The sequence below is a fragment of the Pteropus alecto genome, unplaced genomic scaffold (genome assembly GCF_000325575.1).
Source record: "Pteropus alecto unplaced genomic scaffold, ASM32557v1 scaffold461, whole genome shotgun sequence".
NCBI lineage: Eukaryota > Metazoa > Chordata > Mammalia > Chiroptera > Pteropodidae > Pteropus > Pteropus alecto.
This window is the reverse complement of record NW_006431079.1, coordinates 1,611,563-1,628,057: the sequence shown is the minus strand read 5'-3', so window position 1 is coordinate 1,628,057 and position 16,495 is coordinate 1,611,563. Positions and strand designations below refer to the sequence as shown.

General features: G+C 33.5%; 1 protein-coding gene across 4 annotated transcripts in view; it reads left to right on the top strand.

The window, feature by feature from the left end:
- SBF2 (SET binding factor 2) overlaps positions 1-16,495 on the top strand; it is a 367,203-nt gene that overhangs the window by 251,028 nt on the left and 99,680 nt on the right. For all 4 annotated transcript variants that reach the window (XM_015596647.2, XM_015596644.2, XM_025038517.1 and 1 more), the window contains exon 17: positions 14,257-14,325. In XM_015596647.2, coding sequence (XP_015452133.1) covers positions 14,257-14,325 — 69 coding nt within the window. The remainder of the gene's footprint in view (positions 1-14,256; positions 14,326-16,495) is intronic.

Here is a 16,495-nt window from a genome sequence, read left to right as displayed (position 1 = left end):
TACCATGAGCTCAAAAAGATATTCTCATATCCTCTTAAAAAGCTTAATAATTTTACCTTTCATATTTAAGTCCTTAATCGATCTGAAATTGATTTTTTATCAATTGTATAACTTAGAGATTCAGTGTATTTTTTTCTAAATGTATAACCAGTTGCCCACAGAACAACTTATTTACAATATAGCCTTTCTCCAATGATTTGCAATGGCCCCCTTTTCATATATCACACTTCTATAAACATGTGGGTCTGTTCAGGATTTCTCTTAATCTATTTGCCTAGTTTCACAAAAGCATCACATAGTCTTAAAGTTTTATAATCTTTAATATCTGTGAGACAAGTCACCATGCTGTATCTTTCTAGGAAACATCTTGCCCAATTCTTTGCCCTTTGCTTTTCTATATAATTTTAGAGTCACCTTATTGAATTCCATGAGAAACTCTATTGCGATTTTGACTAAAATTATGTTAAATCATATACTAATTTAGGGAAGAAGTGACATTTTTACAAGTCTCCCTATCCATAAACGTGGTGTATTTCTTAATGTATATAGGACTTTAACGTCTTTTATGATATTTTATGGTTTTCTCCATGAAGGGTTTATACATCTAGTTAGGGCCAACTTAATGTGTATTTATGATTAATGTATAATAATCATTAAAAAAAATAATACACATGAATTGAAATAAATTAATACTTTTATTTCATTTTTAAATAATTACCATTACTTACTAATGAGTTGTATGCTCTTAAGTACTGCGCAGCTGCTCAAACCACCTAAATTTCCAGTTCCACTTTGCTTTAAGCATAGTACTTGCTTTTAAATCACAGCAACCACCGAACGTCATATCTTCGCAAAGATCTAACGTAGTTGATAGTAGTATAGCACAATCTAATGTTGAAACTGAATTATCTCAAGCTAGGTTCAATAGCTTTTAAAGTTTTCTTCTTATAAATTTTTTGTTCTCTAGTATTTTATAGTGTGCATTGCTATTGTGAATGGATCGTATTTCCCATTTCTATTTCTAGTTATTTTTTGCTAAAATAATTTAAAACTATTGATTTTGTATATTTATGTCATAACTATCCATTTTACCAAATTCTCTTATTAGTTTTAGTTTTCGATTAGAGTGTCTGTGGTTTCTCGGCATACAATAGTATCAGCCCCCCAAAAAGATAAGTTTTTATCCTTTCTTTGCCCATGTTTACAACATTTACATATTTATCAGGACCTATGTTTTTTTATAGATACTGTCTGTTTCAGAAAGTGTCCTTTGATTTCTAGGATGCTGAGAGTTTTTATCAGGAATGCTTAATGAAAAGCATAAAAAGAAAATAGAAATATGTACCAGTTTTTGGATGAGAAGACAGTATAATATTGTCTCCAAGTTAACACAATGCAAGAGTAATATTGGATCATGTCAAATGTTTTTTTCTGTATCTGTTAAGGTAGTCATATGCTTTTTGTTTGTTTGTTTTTTAACAATGTTGATTTTCTAATGTAAAACCAACTGTCCATTATACTGGTTCTGATGTATTAACTTTTAAAATGTATTATTGGATTTGATTTCCTAAAATTATTTTAGAATTTCTTTATCTGTGTTCATGAGAAATCTTAATCCATAGTGGTTTTTTTAATGTCTTTGGTTTTGGAAGCAGAATATTGTAGCCTCATAAAATGAGTGAGTGTATCCTCTTATTTAATTTTCTGGTAGAGTTTGTCTAGAATCGGTATTATTTCTTCCTTAAATATTTGGTAGAATTCACTAGTTAAGCTATCCAGCCCTGGATTTTTCTTTGTGGGAAGGTTTTTAACTGTAAGTTCAATTGTTTCATAGATGTGGTATTAGTCAAGTTACCTATTTTTTTGCAAAAGAGCTTTGGTAGCTTGCATCTTACAAGAAATTTGTCTGTTTTATCCAAGTCGTTTAATTTATAAACAAAGTTCCTAATCATATTTCCTTATTATTTTTTAACAGCTGTAGAATCTGTAGTAATATCATTTCTCATAACAATAGTATATTTCCTCTTTTTTTCCTTTTTAGTCTGGCTAGAGATTTGTCTATTTTATTGAATTTACCAGTTGGTTTCATAGTTGCCTTTGTTCTCTATTATTGATTTCTGATCCATTATTTATATAATAATTCCTTTTTTTCTGCTTCATGTTTAAGTAACTTTTTCCTTTTTTTTTTTTTTTTTTTACTTTTTCCATTTTTTTAAGGTATAAGTTGAGGTGATTGATTTGAGACCTTTCTTCCTTTCTAATATAGGCATTTAGTGCTATAAATTTTCCACTAAGTACTACTTTAGCAGTAGTCAACAAATTTTGATATGCTATATCTTAATTTTTATTCAATTCAGAATACTTTCTCATTTCCCATTAATTTCTTCTTGAACCTTTGAGTTGTCTAGAATTGAGTTATGTAGTTATCACATCTTTGTGGCTCTTTCAGAGATTTTTCTGTTAATACTTTCTAATTTAATTCTATTGTGGTCAGAGAACATACTTCCCATGATTTTAATTCTTTTAAATTTATTGAGACATATTTTATGGTCTAGTATATGGTTTATATTGCTAAGTATTTCTGTACACTGGAAAAGAATGTATATTCTAGTATACGAATCTCAGTAGGGGTAGCATTGTAAAATTTTAAATCCCCCTGCATTAGATCTTTGCAGTGGTAGTTTGCTTTTAAAAAAGAAAAAGCTAAAACTTTCCTGATTCTTAAGTCTACACTCCAATTTTGAAAGTTTACCAATGTCAAAAGAAGTTTATAAGTTTCTAACAGCTACAGGAGAATCAGTTTGCCCCCAATATTTTTCTACTTATTCAGCACAGAAGTGAACTAGCCTCAATGAGAAGAGATTTTAAAAAAATAAAGAGGATAGAACACTCTTTTAAAAAAATAAATACAACTTAAGCCAGATTATAGAGAATTTGCAACACAAACAACTCAGTTTAGTAACAAGGTCAGAAAGAAGAGATCCACCTCTCAGTCTTTGAACCTGCCTGGCTTTTTTTTTTTTTTTTTAATTTATTTTTTTATCTGGCTTTGATACCTTTTGAAGTTCAGACTGATCTCTTCTCTCTTTTATCTGTAACTGATTTCATGAAAAACACTTTATTACCTGTATCCAAACCTCCTTGTTCTTAGCCTATAGAGATTGACATTTTTTAGTTGCCCTATTGGAAGTTTAGTGCCTTGGCTTGATATTCTCTACCATAAATATACTAAATGATATTCCAAAAATAGCAGTCAAAAGACAAGGAAAAATCAGTTGTGCAAAGAAAAAAGAGGAAAAATAATTTCCATAATTTGAGGGCTCCAAGACTCAGATATGAAGACTATTATAGTCTAATGCAGCATCATTAAGATGTCATGTGGAACTAGATACTAAGTGCATAATATGTAGCTAGTCTGATACACACTAGATTTTGAAGATTTAGAAAAATGAGTGTAAAATTTCTCATTGATTTTTATTTGATTACAAGTTAAAATTACATTTTAGATGTATTGGGTTATATGAGATGTATTATTATATTTAATTTTACCTGTTTCTTTTTACTTTTTTAAATCATGCTACTAGAAAAATTTTAATTATTTATGTATGGCTCACATATTTCTGTCAGATATAATTGCACTAGAATTTCACACTCAAACCTCAGCTCAAGACAGTGGTCCTGCTTCACTTTACCTGCATTCATTTTCCTTTGACCCTGGTAATAAAAGACTTTAAAAAAAAAAAAAAAAACAGTTGAGAACAACAAAGCTCTACCAAAGATTTAGCAAAGATTGCTTTTTAATAATGGAACTAGTATGAAGTTCAACTAAAGCTATAAAACTTACTTCTGGTCTATAACTATGTCTGCCTCACACTTTACGCTTTAGTAAAATCCACTTAGCTTGGATCTCACTGAAATATTTGAACTTTAGGCTGGTGCGTGGGGCCAGGAATCAGAGATGCCCTTTTAAAAGGGCAAGGAAAATTAATTAGGTACTGACATTTGGCCAATAAAGTGGTACATTCCAGAAGGTCACTGCTAAATCCCTGTTCCTGTAGTTCATAGCACGATCTCCATGTGCTGGAAGAGCCAGGCCAGACAGTGGTGAAAATCTACAACCTGTTTTAGGGTCAAAAAGATATGCACCTTTTTATATAATTTCTTATTCTTTAAGATTATTCACCTTTTGACAGGTTAAAAATTTCATAACAGTTTCCATTGTTTTCCTGTGCACTAAGAATTATATTTGGTCTGAAATATTCTAGCTGTTTTCAGAGTCTCATCTCCCCTTAAAGTCTGTCTTACTGTAGTGAAAATTCTTCCACTTCATTTAAATCTTAGGCTTACCATTGTGGAATACAATTCTGGCCCTACGTGTTTTGTTGTTGTTGTTGTTGTTGTTGTTGTTGTTGTAATTACGATATGTTTCAGGGCAGGTTTTGCAGTTTGAAGAATAACTTTAATCTCAGTAACGCATCAGAAAGTTGCTGAGCCAAGATTTTGACCACTGCGATGACCTCTTGAGACACTTCTTGAATGTAGTCCATCATGAGCACATTCTGACCTAACATTATGTTCTGTAAACTTCATACAACTAGTTTCTGGAATCTACTCTATAGCCAAAGTATTTGCAGAGGATGTTTGCCTAGATAGCCACAAAAAGAACCATTCCTTTTTTTAAAGAATATTTTAATAATTGAACCACTTGAAATCATAAATGGAATTCAGAAGGGTTTAGACAAATAAGAAATAAAGGTCATTCAAAATCAGTAAGTCCAGATTTTTTTCTAGATGAAGAAACTAAGGTCCAGAGAGGTGAAGTGATTTGCTCAAGATCACAACCAGATAGTGACATTCTCTAGATAAGAGATGGTCTTGATAATGTTCAGTCCTGTGCTTTTTCCAGTATACCATACATGGTCTTAAAACAATAAAATTGTGTTTGGGCTACAACTATAATAACCTTTCTTCAAATTTATTTAAAGGAAATTTTAAAATTTACTTAAGTATAAACTAACTCAATATTGGTAACTTCCCTTGAGGCAAAACATAATCCTTTTCTTAAAATCAAAATCAATGGGCCTCATTTCCAATGCCGAATATATGTATTAGTTGTCATGTTTAAACTTTATGTATTCTTTAAACACTGTAACTAAAACTATATGCAAAATAACAGCCATTAACTAATGGCATATAAGAGGAAAAACTTAGAGAAAAATGTGAAAGAAGAGAAATGAATCCAAAAAGCCTGTTCATCTTCCAATTCAGCTCAAACGCCCCTCATTCATAAAGCTTTTTCTGATTGCTGTGGTGGAATCACTCCCTCTTCTATGTTGCCGTAACACCTCTTTTTACTTCTAGTGTTGCTAGTGGACCAGTTTGCTGGTCCTTGCACCCGAATTTCTGATTTAGTAGGTCTAGACTGGAATCTGAGAATTTGCATATTTAACAAGTTCTCAGGTTATACACATGCTGCTGGTCCAGGAACCACATTTTGTGAACTGCTATTACAGACAAATAGACTGAGAAGAGAAGAAAGGCAAACTGGAGAGGAAAAAGAAGGAAGTGAGGCGTTGTGCACAATGAGTGGGAACATTAAGGGTGAACACAGTTCTGGAGCCCCGACAGAACACCAGAGCAGTAGAAAGACTTGTCCTCTCTCCACTTCATACTTCCCTGACTAGGATACCACTTTCTCGACACCTGGACATTCTGAAATAAAGGTACTGGGCACCACAACCAAATTCACTCTTTACCAGCCAATCACTTTTATTTCCGAAAATTGGCCTCCTTTTGCACCTCGGCTTTTAAAACCAGTACTTTGAGGTACTACTTTTTTACATATAACTAAAATCTTAGGGAGAATAGATAAATCATAAAGTACTCTTAGATAATGTCCCCTTTCACATGTGAAAGAAATAAAAACCTTATCACTCAGGTAGAGAAGAGTCCTATCATCTGCAGCCTGATTATGAATGTCTATTAGGTGTATACTCTGAAAGACAGACTAGGGTTTTCTTTTTTGTTTATTATTGTTTATTATTGAGATATAATTGACATATAACATATTAGTTTCAAGTGTACAACATGATTTGATATTTATATATATTGCAAAATGATTACCACAATAAATTTAGTTAACATCCATCACTACACAATTATAAGTTTCTTTGTGTGTGTGATAAGAAGTTTTAAGATCTACTCTCCTGGCAGCTTTTATACATACAATGCAGTATTATTAACTATAATCACCATGCTGTACTTTACATTCATGGCTTATTTATTTTATAACTGGAAGTTTGTACCTTTTGACCCCCTTTACCCATTTCACCCACTACTCCACCCCCCACCTCTGGCAACCACCAGTATGTTCTCTGTATCTATGAGTTCAACTTTGGGCGGGGGGCAGGGGGCGGTTTATATTCCACATATAAGTGAAACCATACAGGAATTTTTTTTCTCTGACTTCTTTCACTTAGCATAAAACCCTCAGAGTTCATCCATGTTGTTGCAAATGGCATGATTTCTTTCTTTTTTATAGCTAAATAATATTCATGTATGTGTGTACACATACCAAATTTTCTTTATTCATTCATTCATTGATGGACACTTAGGTTGCTTCCATGTCTTGGCTATTGTAAATAAATGCAATGAACGTGGGGGTGCACATATCTTTTTCGGTTACTGTTTTCATTTTCTTTGAATAAATATCCAGAAGTAGAATTGCTGGATCATATGGTAGTTCTATTTTTAATTTTTTGAAGTTCTTCCATACTGTTTCCATAGTGGCTGACCCAATTTACATTCCCAGCAACAGGGCATAGGGGTTTCCTTTTTTGCTCCACATTCTCACCAAAATTTGTTATTTCTTGTTTTCTTGATGATAGCTGTTCTAACAGGTGTGAGGTGATTTCTCATTGTAGTTTTGATTTGCATTTCCCTGATGTTTAGTGATGTTGAGCATCATTTCATGTACCTCTTTGCCATCTGGATGTCTTCATCTCTTTTTGGAAAAAGGTCTGTTCAAATCCTCTGCCCATTTTTTAACCAGATCATTTGGTTTTTGCTATTGAGGTATAAATTATATATATATATATTTTTTTTTTTGGATATTAACATCTTATTAAATATATGGTTTGCAACTATTTTCCCCCATTCAGTAAGTTGCCTTTTAATTTTGTTGATGGTTTTCTTTGCTGTATAGGAGGAGCCTTTTAGTTTGACGTGTTCCCACTTGTTTATTTTTGCTTTTGTTGCCTTTGCTTTTGGTGTCAAATCCAAAAAGTCATCATCAAGACTTATATCAAGGAGCTTACTTTGTCTTCTTCTAGGAGTTTTGTGGTTTCAGGTTTTACATTCAAGTTTTTAATCCATTTTGAGTTAATTTTTATGAATGGTAAAAGATAGTGGTCCAGTTTTATTCTTTTTCATGTGGCTGTCCAGTTTTCCCAGCACCATTTATTGAAGAGACTGTCTTTTCCCCATCGTGTATTTTTGGCTGCTTTGTTGTAAATTAATTGACCATATATGTGTTGATTTATTTCTGGGCTCTCTATTCTGTTTCATTGATCTATGTGTCTGTCGTTCAGCTGATACATACTGTTTTGATTACTATGGTTTTGAAATATAGTTCGAAATCAGGAAGCATGATACCTCCAACTTTGTGCTTTCTCAAGATTGCTTTGGCTGTTTGGGGTCTTTTGTGGTTCTATACAAATTTTAAGATTGTTTGTTCTAGTTCTATGAAAATGCCAATGAAATTTTGATATGGATTTCATTGAATCTGTAGATGGCTTTAGGTAATATGGACATTTTTCTTCCAATCGTGAGCATGGAATGTTGTTCTGTTTATTTGTGTCTTCTTCAATTTCTTTCATCACTGTCTTACAGTTTTCAGTGTACAGGTCTTTCTTTCATCCTCCTTGGATATGTTTACTTCTATTCTTTTTGATGCAGTTGTAAATGGGATTGTTTTCTTAATTTCTCACTGATAGTTTATTTTTAGTGTATAATGATGAAACAGATTTTTTATATGAATTTTGTATCCTGCAACTTTACTGAATTCATTAATTAGTTCTAACAGTTTTTTGGTGGAATGTTTAGGGTTTTTAATATAGAAGGTCACATCAACTGCAAATAATGAGAGTTTTACTTCTTCCTCTCCAAATTGTGTGCCTTTTATTTCTTTCTTCTTTTTTCCCCCAATTGCCCTGGCTAGGACTTTCAATACTATGTTGAATCAAAGTGGCAAGAGTAGCATCCTTGTCTTGTTCCAGGGTTTAGAAGAAAAGCTTTTCACTTTTCACCATTGATATAATTTTAGCTGTGGGCTTGTCATATATGGCCTTTTTTATATTGAGATTCAGCCTCTCTGTACCCACTTTGTTGAGAGTTTTTATCATGAATGGATATTGATTTCTGTTAAATGCTTTTTCTGCGTCTATTGAGATGGTCATATGATTTTTATCCTTCATGTCGTTAATGTGATGTATCATATTGATTAATTTGTGGATGTTGAACCATCCTTGAGTCCCTGGAATAAATCCCACTTATCATGGAATATAATCCTTTTAACATTTTGTTGAATTTGGTTTGCCAATATTTTGTTGAGGAATTTTGCATCCATGTTCATCAGGAATTTTGGCCTGTAATTTTACTGTGGTGCCCTTCTCTAGTTTTGGTGTTGATAATGGCAGCCCCATAAAATGAGTTTGGAAGTGTCCCCTCCTTTTCTATTTTTTGAAGAGATTGAGAATGATTGCTATATATTATTCTTTAAATGTTTGGTAGAATTCACCAGTGGAGGCCAAAGAAAAAAATTAATTTAAGAATGAACTGACTATATAAAAAATAAAATTAAATCATATGACTAAATATGTAATTTGTAATTAGGAAAAATATGAAGTATAGACACCAAAATGTTACATTGGTTCTTTAAAGGTCATAGGATTTATCACAAGATGTTTTTCTTTTCGCTTACCTATATTTCCTACATCTTTTATGAGATAGAAGCTTATGAGATTTTAAAAGAAGTAATTTTTTAAAAAGAAGAAGTATGTGTTTAATCTTAACAAATGGTATGGAGGTTAAATTAAGTGTCTAAACATTATCCATTTGGTTGGGAAGTAGGTCATTGGTAATCACCTTTGCCAGTGAAAGTGGGGTCGAGGGTTTCAGAAGGCCAAAACCAGTCTAGAGGGTGTTAATCTTCTGACCACTATTTAGTTTTATGTTGTCATTAAGAAATAAGTTCAGAACTTGCACATTGTTTTTTTAGGATTCCCAAGACTGCTTTCATATTACTACCTTTACCTTATGTAACACTTCACATTTTACTGAGTGTCCTGTTTATCTTTAAGGATGATTAGATGTAGTTGAGTCTCACTTTCATGTATTTCACTGTATTTTGACTTTCAAAAAGATTTGAGCCCAATTTTGACTTTCAAAAAGATTTTCATAATGCTCCTGAGCCATTATAGTCTTAAATTTAAATTTTTTCTTTCAGTGTCCATTTTTAACTATTTACAATGACACTGAAGAATATTCTTCTTGAAACTAAGAGCTAGTTAAGTTTTTCTCTGCTTTTATGTTATCATTATTTTTACAATATAAATCATGTAGAAAATTGTCTCTAGTTATTTGTGATAATTAGTTATATAAATATTTGATTATTTGTCTTTTGCTAATATTGTAAAGGCAGCATAATAACTTATGGACTTAAAATGCTAAAAGGAACTATTTTTCAATATAACCTGACATATACATGAAGGCTTTCTTGTAGAAGGCTTTTCCATAGGTTTTATTTGTTAGCCCTTCTAAATGTGGCAGATTTATAATTCAGTTTCTTTTTCCTCACAAGAACTTAAAGTATAGTATTTTGCAGGAAGGTTGCAGCAAAGGAAAACAAACAAAATATGCAGTATAGGAGCTACTTTGAAACAATGTGAACTATATAAATTATTAATGTTATCTCTTCATGGTTAAGTCCACCAGCTTTTCCTTGCTTTGAAGATAGAGGAAGCAGTTTATCAATTAGAGGTTTTTTTGTGTTTTTGTTTTCATTTTTGTTTTTTGAAGCTTTCTCTTTCCTTGCCTTTCATGATGAAACATTTTCTATATATCCTCCTACCTCTCTGGCCATTTCTACTCCATCTTTGAAAGCTCATCCTTCTCCACTTGGCCTTTAATTTTTGAAGACATATTCTTTTTTTCTCTTCTCATTCAGTACTCTCTTCAAGGATGACCTCTTCAACACCCACAACTTAAATTATCACCTATATGTTGATATCTCACAAGTTTACTTCCCTACCCTCAGACATTTTCTCTGGGCTCTACACCCATATATTCAACTGGCTACCTGGTATTTTACTTTCATGTCTCAAACACACTTCAGCTTTAATAGTTGTAAACTGAACTCATGGTATTCATCTCCTTTACCCCTCAACCCTCGAATCCGATTCCCTTCCATTGTTCCTAGTCTCGGCAAATGGCACCATCATTGATCCACATATACAAACAAAAACCTAAGAGATCCTTGACAGCTTTCTCTGTGTCAACCCCAATGCAAGTTATATTGATTTAAACCTCATAAAAATCTTTTACCTCAATCCACTTCTCTTTCTTCTACCTTTAATACCCTAATCAAAGCTATCCTTATCCCACCTAGGCTGCTTTAGTATCCTTCTATGCATTCATCCCACATCTATTCCTGTTCCAAACTCATTCATCATCCTGTAGCCATAGCGATCTTTTCAAACTACAGATCTGTCATAGCCTGGGTTCCCCAGAAAACAGAACCCAGAGCTCAGAGTTACAGTAATGGAGATCGCAAATTCTCCAAGTGGGTCACTGGGTGTGATAGTAAGCAGATTCCTAGATCTCCTAAAAAGCTCTTTCTTGCTCTGGGCCCTACTCAAAGCTGGAAGCTTTTTGTGTCACCTGTTAATGAGCCAGAGCAGTATCGTGAGGATAGTATTTATAATTACTGGAAGACTTCTTTTGCCTAAATTATGTTTCCACACATGCCATTTTTTGATTTAGTTCCATACCTTATTGCATATGAGTCAAGAGAACATAGAGGTTTAAATCACAGATACTGGAGTGAGACTACCTGGTTTAGAATTCTGGCTCTGCCATTTGTGGCCATATGATCCCAGACACCTATTTTACCTGTGAGAAGTTCAGTTACTTCATCAACAAAATGGACATAATTATCATATCTACCTCCTAGAAAGGTTGAAAAATTAAATGAAATAATTTGTGTAAACACTTCAAATATGTCTGATACTTAATAAGCACTCAATAAATATTAGCTATTATTACTGTATGCCAGACATGTAAAATTGAAGCAGACTCGGCTGTTCTCTCAAAAACTTAAAACAAAGCTAGATATTATTTGTCAAGCTTAGCACTTACCTTGTATCTCATTCAGAAACATTGTACATATTAAATAACCATAGTATTCAAAATTCTGATACATTCTCTATGGTTGTTTAAGTTTATTTAGCATTAAAATATAAGCTAAAGCTGAAACTATAGTGAGAACTGTTTTGTTTATTTTGTGCTTGGCACTGAACTTGGAAAGGGTAGAGAAGTCTAGGAGCAGGCATATGGAGGTGCCAAGGAAGTAGAATGTAACGGACAAAGCAAGACTTTGACGGTATTCATAGAGATGTTAGATGTGGTGGGAGTAACTATGATGTTGAATAGAAAATGATAGATACAGCTTGTAGCAGGAGATTTATATGGTCGATTGGAAGTAGAAATGGATCCACACCATGAAGGGCTTACAAGCCTGGAAGAAGAGTTTGGTCATTGTCCTATAATGGCCAGAACATAGTTGACATTTTTGAGCAGGAGAGTAATATGATATAAAGAGCTATTTTTTTGCTTTGTTATTTTTAATTTTTGTCCCTATGTAGAAGATACAGATGTTCTCAGTGTTTGGACAATTCAAAAAAATTTTCTCCTGAGCTATGTCTAATATAAACAAGGAAGGGTCGGTTGTACAAGATATTTGTGCAAAAGACAGTTGTGCCTTTCAATCTTTTTTTCTTTAATGCTTAAATATATCATTTTTGAGAGATTCCAGTTTTATGAAATAAGAATGCTGGCCATGACAGTTCAAAGGTATGCAAATTGTAAGTATGAAGTAATTGAGGGGAATGAGAAATTAAGATTGCAGGGCTCACTCTTCAATTGTAGCAAGAAAATTAAAGGAAAACTACATAGCAAAGTTCAGAATAAAACATGTATAAGTTTTCAAGTCCTTGCAAGTTTATAAATTGCCTGGTATGCCTGTAACTACATTGCTATTATGTGGCCAAAGGGGACTCCAGGATGTGTATTTATGGACTGATTCCCCAATAGATAACTGCACTATTCTGGAATGCTATTGCTATGTCAATAGTTGTAGCATTATTGTTTTAAAATGTTTCCGTTTTTTTCAACCTAATTAACTTAGAATGTCTATAACGTGATTTGCAAAGAATTTTATATTTATATTTTGCAATCAGCATTGGACTGGCGCTCAGGTTGGAGACATGCACTACAATGTGTAAACATTTTGTAAGATAATAAATAGCTCTTAAATGTTTTATGATTGCCTGTCCCCTGCTAATTGGTCATGGATTGAAATTCCCCATTGTTTAATTTTTTTTAATTTGTGGGAAATTTTTATAAATGAGTGTGTTGGACTTCATATCACAGCTGTTGTCATTTAAAGTTTGGACAGAATTATTACAAATGAAGCCCTGCTGTGAAATCAAAGTCAGAAGGCATCTTGGCATCCCAGCCATTTCCTTAGGAGAAGATTACAGCTCAAGTCTGTTGAACTTTATTGCCTTGGGCCTCATGACAGTCTTCAGAAACATGCAAGGCATTTCTGTTAAAGAAACTCAGATGTGCTAGGACACAGGGGATGACATTCTTGTGCATAGCAGTGTCCTAAGCAAGGGGATGAGGAATAATTCAGGCAGAAAAAAATGATTCACCCTTTTGTTGTGTTCTGGGATTATTTTATAAAATCCATGGAGATGCTAGAGAACATATAGTGGTTCCATATAGGAGAAAGGTGTGATGTTTTCCTACACGGCCTGATTGTACATTTTTTCTAGCTTTATTAAGGGAAGTATAAGTGACAAAATTGTAATGTATTTAAAGTGTACAACATAATAATTTGCTATAGTATACATTGTGAAAAGATTCCAGAAATTGAGTGAATTAACATATCCATCACTTCACATATTCACTTATTTACCTATTTTTAGGTGAAAATACTTAAGTTCTATTCTCTTAGCAAATTTCAATTACGCAGTACAGTATTATCAACTATAGTCACCATGTTATACATTAGATCCTCAGACCTTATTCATCTGATCATTGAAAGTTTATTCCCTTTTACCAACCTCTCCCCATTTCCCCAACACCCCAGACCCTTGCAACCACCATTCTACTCTGTGGTTCTGAGTTTGACTTTTTTTTTTCTTATTTTACCTATAGGTTAAATACCATGAAGTATTTGTCTTTCTCTCTCTGACTTATTTCACTTACCATAATGCCCTCCATATTCATCCACATCGTTGCAATTGGCAGGATTTCCATCCTTTTTAAAGCTAAATAATATTCCATAGTATATATAAACCACATTTTCTTTACCATTCATTCATGGTAAAGATGAATTGATGGCCACGTAGGTTGTTTCCATACCTTGGCTATTGTAAATTAGGCTGCAATGAAGGTGAGAGTACAGATAACCTCTTCAAAGTAATGATTTCATTTCCTTTGGATATGTACCCAGAAATAGGATTACTGGATCATGGGGTAGTTCTATTTTTAATTTCTTGAGGAAACTCCATGTTTGCCTTACCACTAACAGTGCGCCAGGGTTCCCTTGTTTCCACATCCTTGCCAACACATGTAAATTTTTGTCTTTTTGATAATAGCCATTCTAACAGGTGTGAAGTGATATCACTGTGGCTTTGATTTGCATTTTCCTGGTGATTAATGATATCGAGTACCTTTTCATGTACCTGTTTGCCATTTGTAACAGTGCATCCCAAATGTATTTTTATTTCATTTCTAAGAGAATGTGCTTCAGGAACAGTATTTTTTTTTTTTTCAAACTTGCCTTAGTAACAGTTTGGAATAAAAGAAACCCATAGGACAGTAAACAATGTATCCCAGGTTTTTGTTTCCATATATTTGTGATTTCTGGTAAATATCCTAATACTTTTTTGTTTGTTTGTTTCATTTAAGGATTGTTCAAGTTTAGAAGAATATAACATTGCTGCAGCATTACTCCCTTTGACCAGTGCTTTCTATAGGGTAAGTGTCTTTGATCTATATATAAATGTATTCGGTGTTCAGTACATGAATCCTGTCCCATTAATATATCTAACACATTTCTATGGTTATATTTATTATGACATTTATTGTATACTGTGTGTAGAAATTTTAATCTATAATACTAAATCATCTCCTAAAATAGAACCCCGCCCCTTTCATCCCTGCTTTATTTTTCTTTATAGCACTTTATAACAACTGAAATTGTTATGTATTGATTTGTTTACATTTGACTGTTTCCCCCCACCACAGAAGGTAAATTCCATGAGGCTAGAATATTGTATGTCTTTTTCGCTGCTATATGCTAATGTCAGTCAGTAACTATTTGTTGAATGAATGAACAAATGAACAAACTAAATAAATAAATGGGACAGAAATTAGAGTTTAACTTCACTGGCAGTTTCTATGAACCTTCTGAGAATTTTCTGGAATGTTTAGTGACTCTTAATTCTGTCATTTATTACATTCTATCCATGCCTTTTCATAAGGAGATTAATTTTATGGCAAACAAATTCAGCAAATTCTTCATATTCTCTCTTCTCCTATAAAGGACCTGTAAGAAGTTAAATAGCCATACTCTGAACAGCGCATTTAATACATCCTTCTGAAATGTGCAGTAGGAAATAACAAACCTGTGGCAGCCAAATTGACTCACTGTTCAGCCACATGCAGTTAGCTTCAGGAGGCCTAGGACTTCAAGAAGATGGTATGGCTTAAGCTACTCCATGTTTTCATGGGCTCTTAGTTTACTCAATATATGAAATATTAAATATAAATATATTAAATATTTCCAGATCTGTTTTAGTAGAGAACTAGGCACCAGGTGAAGTGCCTCAGGTAGAGTCCTAGCCGTGAAATAATCATACCCTTAAATGCTAGCAATAGTCTTATTTTTGTTCTGCCTGTCCTTTTTCTTTCATCTACCATTTCTAACTGGTGCAGCCTAGCTACTTTACAAGTAGCTAGTAGGCGTGCAATAAATATTTGTTGATAAGGCCAGTTTTTTAAAAACTTTATTTCAAATAGTCTGTCCACAGTCTCTGAGTTAAAGGTCCTAACCCAAAGTCCTCCATAATTAGGAGTCACTGTATATCCCTCTTTTTTCCTACTTGCCTTCCCATTTTCTTCTAAAACAGAAAGTGGAATTCACGAGGTTCATCCTTCTGAGAACTGGCAAGTCATACTGAGCATGCTCAGAAAATAAGTATAAATCTCAATAATGTCAAACAAAGGTTTAGAACTAATGACATTGCTGAAATTTGAATATCATCTTTTGGTTTTCCTTCTCAGCTTAAGCCCAGCTCCAGGCCCCCAGTTTTCCTTTAATGCATATAGTCTTCTCTGAACTCTCTAGTTCTTTATCTCATTCCCCTACTAGCATGGAAAACACTGTTACAAAAATAGGTCCAGCTCTCCTTGATCATAAGCCAACTAGGAAATTCGTCTCCATATCTCGGAGTAGCCAGAAAATTCCATCCTATCTCTAGCCAGCTTCATAGCATTCTAAGAGCACTCACAAGGGCATTTGTTAAAGAAATGGCATTTTAAAAATTTCCCACTTTCAACATCTAAGATATTTTTAAACTTAGATTTTATGTAGAAATAAATAAGAAAAAAAGATAGGTAAAATAAGAATTGAGTGTAGAAACTCAATTGCTTAAGTGACCCAAGTCACTTATGATTTTTTTTTAAAGCTGAATCATTTAACCATTTTACACTGTGTACTAGTGAGGGTTTGATTATGATAGAGGAAGCACCATGAAGGATATAAAGTAAGGAATTTATTATAGGGACCAGCCCTTACACTGTTATGGAAGCTGGGGAAGAAGTTTATGGAAGGCTTTGAATTAGAGACTACCTGTGGGCCTGACATCACTGTAGGACATCAGGGCAGTCAGAAAAGCTGGATGTGACATAGGGAAAAACAAGGAAGAACTGGAATCTGTTTATCTCTTATGTCCTCCAACCTTGATGGTGCAGATGACCTGCAAGAGAAGCAGCACTGTTAGCCATTGAGCTACACATCTGCCTGGCACTACACTAAGAGAAGCTGAAGGTGGAGGTCTGGCAGGAACTGAAAGAATTGTGAGCTCAGTTCCTTCTCCAAATCAATAAGATGAATCAGCAGATCAATGACAAAGTATATGAACTA